The sequence below is a fragment of the Alnus glutinosa genome, chromosome 5 (assembly GCF_958979055.1).
Source record: "Alnus glutinosa chromosome 5, dhAlnGlut1.1, whole genome shotgun sequence".
Classification (NCBI taxonomy): domain Eukaryota; kingdom Viridiplantae; phylum Streptophyta; class Magnoliopsida; order Fagales; family Betulaceae; genus Alnus; species Alnus glutinosa.
The window spans coordinates 10,245,716-10,251,500 of NC_084890.1; the positions used below are offsets into that span (position 1 = coordinate 10,245,716).

At 36.8% G+C, this 5,785-nt stretch overlaps 1 protein-coding gene and 1 non-coding gene across 2 annotated transcripts; one reads left to right on the forward strand and one right to left on the reverse strand.

Moving 5' to 3' along the window:
- Positions 1-4,144: 4,144 nt before the first annotated feature.
- LOC133868945 (uncharacterized) lies at positions 4,145-5,190 on the reverse strand. The gene is made up of 2 exons (XM_062305936.1): positions 4,501-5,190; positions 4,145-4,423 (listed from the first exon to the last, which is right to left on the reverse strand). Exons 1-2 carry the CDS (start codon positions 5,188-5,190, stop codon positions 4,145-4,147), a joined length of 969 nt encoding a protein of 322 aa, XP_062161920.1.
- Positions 5,036-5,141, forward strand: LOC133869969 (small nucleolar RNA R71). The gene has a single exon (XR_009900596.1). It is a non-coding gene; the product is annotated as a small nucleolar RNA R71 (small nucleolar RNA).
- Positions 5,191-5,785: the final 595 nt, after the last annotated feature.

Sequence of the window (5,785 nt, forward strand, 5' to 3'; positions counted from 1 at the left end):
CTTACCACAACTACCTCTACTGCCAGAACTTTAAACTATTTACAACATAGTTACACATGAATTTACCACAATCACACAGATACACCCAATCGGATCCTCAAAACAGGGTAGATCATCATTGACCAAAAACCCATTAAATCGGCTAAAGATCAGTAAAACAGAGCATCAAAATTTGATCAAAAGTCTATCAATAATCACCCACAGTAAATCAAATACAAATCCATCCAAAATATCCACAATAAATCAAATAGAAATCACAAGAAATCATAAGGAATTTCTGTTTAAGGCTATAGAAATTCACAGGAAAACATCTCTAGGCTTCACTGGAAAATCACCATTGGCGGTCGCCGGATTTCGTGTCCCACGTTCCACCGGAGTCGACCCATCAGAAATTGGCCGGAAATCGTCACTGGGACCGGCCGGAATCGCACCTCTGGGTCTTGTCGGAGCGTCTTGTTTCTGTTGGGTTTTTGGTTTCGGATCCTTCTAGGTCCGTCGGGTCCTCTGGCTCCACCGGAAGACCGGCCTCCGATCGGGTTCTTGTGGGTTTTTGGGTCACACGGGTTCTCTCTCTCGGCGATCTCCCTCTCTGTTTCTCTCTCTCTCTGGCTTTCCCACGGTCTCTCTCTCCCTCAGTCGACTTCTCTCTCTCTCGGGTCCCTCTTTATCTCTCTTCTCAATTTCTTTTGATCTCTCTCTCTCCCGCACTCTCTGTTTCACTTCTCATCTCTCACTCTCTTTGTTTCATTCAGACAGTATCAAGAAAGAGCGATGAAGAAAGAAAGAAAGAAGAAAGAGATGTGATGAAATTGAAGGAGGAAGTATCTGTTATATGAGTAATGATTCAATGCCACCCAAATATACAACTTTTCACCACCTTGCATATGTGGCAAGGTGGTCCCCCACTACCTTTTGAGTTTTTTTATTGGAAAATGATTAAAACACTCACACTACACAACAATGACACAACACCAAGGCACAATGGAGTGGGACCCACACATGGGCCCCACTCCATTATGCCTTGGTGTTGTGTCGTTGTTGTGCATTGTGAGTGTAAGGATCACTCCCCTTTTTTATTTTTTTAAATGAAAAATGATCCCTACACTCATTTCTCACAACAGCCCCACAACAAGCTGATGTGGCTGGTAATATTTTATTACTTTTTTTGTTTTGTTTTGTTTTCTTTTTGTAAAAAAATAATAAAATACTATCAGCCACGTCAGCTTGTTGTGGGGCTGTTGTGAGAAATGAATGTAGGAATCATTTCTCTTTTAAAAATAAATTAAGGTGATGGACCACCTTTCCACATAGGCAAGGTGGTGAAAAGTTGTATATTTAGGTGGTAATGAATCATTACTCCTGTTATATAGGCGTGAGAAACTAAGACCAGGTGTGGGCAACAAGTTGTAGGAGACTAGGAGTGAGCTGTAGAGGGTGAGTCACTAGTGATGCAAGGGGATGACTCAGAGTTTAGGACAGCTGGTTCATGAATCTGCCTATTTGCACGTTATGATCATGATACATATTAAGTTAATCCACGAGTATTTTTAGATTAGGTCTTTATCATTTTAATTTCTTATTAGGGTATAATTTTAAACCCGTTTTGAGTCCAGTTCATTTCATAATTAATATTATTTTCTGAATAATATTGTTTTACTGATAACATTATGATACCGAATAATATTAGACCAAAAAATATTATGTACAATAAATATTAGGGTTAAGTACTCTTCTAATCCCTGAAATTTGGAAACTTTATTTTTTAGTCCCTGAGTTTCAATTTGCATCACAGATGATACCTCAGTTTTGGGAAATGACCGAATAAGTATCTCGGTTAACTTCTCCGTCCAAAAACTAATGGACCGCCATGTGTCAACCTTAGATGTTGACACGTGGCACTATATAAAAAAATTAAAAATCTTAAAAAATTAAAAATCTTTAAAAATGAATTAAAAAATAATAATATTAAAAAAAATTAAAAAAAATTGAAAAAAGAAAAAAAAAGAAAAAAAAAAGGGTGGCTGAGCCACCCCCTTGGCCAGTATGAGGTGGCCGAACCACCCCATGGGGGGTGGTTCGGCCACCCCCAAGGGCCAAAACCGATCTTGAATTTTTATTTTTATTTATTTATTTTTTTTATTTGTCAAGGGGTTGCCAGCCACCCCCATGGTTGCCAAGGGGGGTGGCAGCCACCCCTTGTTATTTATTTATTTTTTTTCAAATTTTTTTTAAATTCATTTTTAAAGATTTTTAATTTTTAATTTTTTTTATATAGTGCCATGTGTCAACCTCTGAGGTTGACACATGGCGGTCTGTTAGTTTTTGGACGGAGAAGTTAACCAAGGTACTTATTCGGTCATTTCTCAAAATTGAGGTATCATCTGTGATGCAAATTGAAATTCAGGGACTAAAAAATAAAGTTTCTAAACTCAGGGACTAAAAATGTGTTTAACCCTAAATATTACACAAAAATATTATGTATCAATAATATTATTCCAATATAATAATATTAAGAATACTATTATCCCATCTAATTTAGGTTTGTCTATTAATTATTAAGCAATATCGTTAGCGCCTAATAATAATTCACTTTTTATTAAAACAGAGTTTATAAAATAATAAGACTGACAAATTTTTGTTTTCATAAATATCCATAAATATCTAAGTCATTTTACTTAGTCTTAAATTCTAATTTAAGACACTATATTCCAGGGTTTAAAATCTGGTGCGCTACACTTATTGTCCATACTAAGGAGCATTAATCATTCATGTATAGATGTTAGTTGGATGACTATTGTGTAATTAGATGGATTATCATTACCTTTTAACTAAAGTAATTTCATGTTGGGTTTGTCGTGTGATTGACAATTATTACGCGCTCGTATTATCCGTGTTAATGAAATCCGAGATAGACATAATATGCCATGTGTATGAGGATTGAGTGAAATCAATTCCCTATACTTTTCATTTTCTCAAATCTCTCCATTTTTAATTGTTTTTAGTTCATGTTAGCTTAGTGATAAAAAAAAAATTATATATATATATATATATATATATATATATATATATCTTTTTCAAATTAAATTGAATAACGTCTTAGGTATTTCATAACAAAACAACCCCCAATCCTTGTGGTTCGATACCCTCCTTAGTCCTATTCTGCAAAGTCTTGTACTATTGTGAGTGGTTACAAATATTAAAATCCACGTAGTTGTGACAACCGATAAAGTTCCAAAACCAAAATTCATTATTTTTAATCATCGTTTGGAAGGCTACCAATTTTTGGCGCCGTTTTCGGGGATTGCAACGGTTGTTTATGAAGTATTTAGGATTTCATCTAGTTTGATTATGTTCATATTGTATATTCTGTGCATAAGGGGTTTTGGTTCTGTCTAAAAATTGATTTTGGGTTTTAAAAAATTGTTTCTATTCTGTTTCTGCAGAATTATATTTTTTGCAGAAGAAAATCGATCGATCGATTTATCAAAAGCTAAAGGAATCGATCGATCTAAAGTCAATCGATCTCGTTATTAATCGATCGATCGAGTTTGCTCAGTAGCATCCCAACTGCTGTTTCAAGGCAGAAACAAACTTTTTCTGAAATTTCCTTTTTTTATTCTATCCATATTACTTCTCTGTGAATATTTCATGTTTTCATTTTTGTGCAAATATGATTCTTTTAGGTTTTATTAGAATTTGCTTTCTGCAGAGGTGATTCGATCGTACGATACAGGGCCTTGATCGATCAAAAATCGATTGATCTATTTTTAAATCGATCGAGCGATTTTGTTTGTGGTCAGAACAATTTTCTCGGGACTACGCTTCCTTATCTTCCGCTTTTGAGTACACAAATCTTTTAAAAATTTAGCGTAAGGTGGGACCTGCCGGATAGCATCAAGAAATTGTAAATTAATTTGTACCTGTTTAAAAATGTCCATCATCTCTTGATATCTTTCTCCTTACTTTCTAGTACTAGGAGACTCTTTGAAACGTTCGGGGAATGGAGCTCTAAGCTCATAAGGTGTCCCAAGAGTGGTCTTCAACTTCTCATTTGGATTCTCAAGGGGTAAAGTTGGTTTTGGCTCGGATCTATCCTCTTCAGTGGCTTCTTGTCTAACCTTATTATCAACTATCCTTCCACTCCTTAAGGTTGTAACTGCTTGGACTTGTTCATGGGTGGTGCTGCCAAAAGCACTCTCATTGACCATGTATTGTCCCTTGGGGTTGGCTTCTGGTTGGGAGGGAAGTTTCCCTTCTCTTCTCTAGTTAAGTGCTTTGCCAGCTGCCCAAATTGACCTTCTAACTTGTCAATCAATAAGGAATGAGAATTCAGCATTTGAGTATTTGCTTCCAAGTTGCCAAGTGCAGTCAATACTTTCTCCTCAAAAGCAGAATTTCTAGGAGGAGGAGGAGCTGACTGGTACTGATATTGAGGGGGCCGATAATTTAGGTTATAGGTTGATTTGGAGGCAACATGTGTGCCTACTTATGCAATCCTACAAAAGGTCCTGAGTTCCCTGGAGCTTGAGCTTGCCAAGAGAAATTCAGGTGATTTCTCCATCCCGGGTTATATGAATGAGAATATGGATCATTAACCGGTTTGGAGAAGGCTGCATTCACTTGCTCATGAGGAACTTCATAAAATTGTCCAATGATGGAACAATCTTTCGCCTGATACGATGGATTTGAGCAAAATGAGCATGCTTCTTGTGGAGGAGGGATGTGAGGGGCAGTCATAGGTGCGAAACCAGCGGCTATAATTTGATCTAATTTTCTTGATAAAGCATCTACCTTAGTAGTCATATCTAAGGGATGGCTTACTTCAAAAAATTTCTCACTTCTTTGGTTCTTAGACGCAGGTGCCATATGACTGGATGATGAATGGTGTAAAGAATTCTCAACAAGATTTTCAAAAATGATCAATACATCATCTTCACTCTTTAACATGAAAGTACCTCCACAGGAGGCATCTACCATTTGTCTATGAGGCTCAGTTAAGCCATCATAGAAACATTGAATAAGCTGCCACTTAGGAACAGCATGATGTGGACACTTCTGTAGAAGGTTCTTCATCCTTTCCCTAGTTTCATGAAAAGGTTCTCCTTCTATTTGTGAAAAACCAGTTATGGCTTTTTGTATTTGGTTTGTTTTCCCTATGGTGAGGTACTTCTTAAGGAACACGTGTTGCATCTGAGCCTAGGAAGTGATGGAGTTAGTCTCTAGGGAATTCAACCAATATTTTTCCTTATCCTTTAGAGAGAACGGAAACAGGCGCATCCGTAAAGCATCTTCAGAGATGTTTTGCAATCTCATGGTTAAGCAGATCTCAAAGAATTCATCGAGATGCTTATTGGGGTCCTCGTTATTAAGCCCATAAAAAGATGGAAGCATTTCAATAATGCTAGGCTTAATTTCATAATGAGCTACCGTGATGTTTGGCAACTGAAGGCTTGAAGAGGGTGTGTATGTAGTGGGAACATAATGGTCCCTCAACAACACGAGCTTTGGTTCTTCATCCATAGGTGTATTATAGTGGGCTTTTCGATGTGAGTTCCATTCGGATCTATGATGTCTAGGAATCCGCTATAGGTCTAGGTTGTATGGAATAATAGGCAATAATAACGACCGGCGACCAAACATAAACAAACAAGGATGAAAAAATATATATAGAACAAGAAATAAACAAACTGAAAGAATAATTCAGAAAAAAAAAATACCTGTTTCTGTAAAATTCAGTTGCTGCAGCAGTTTCTGTCGCAAGTAAGTTCATTGATCCAACACACTG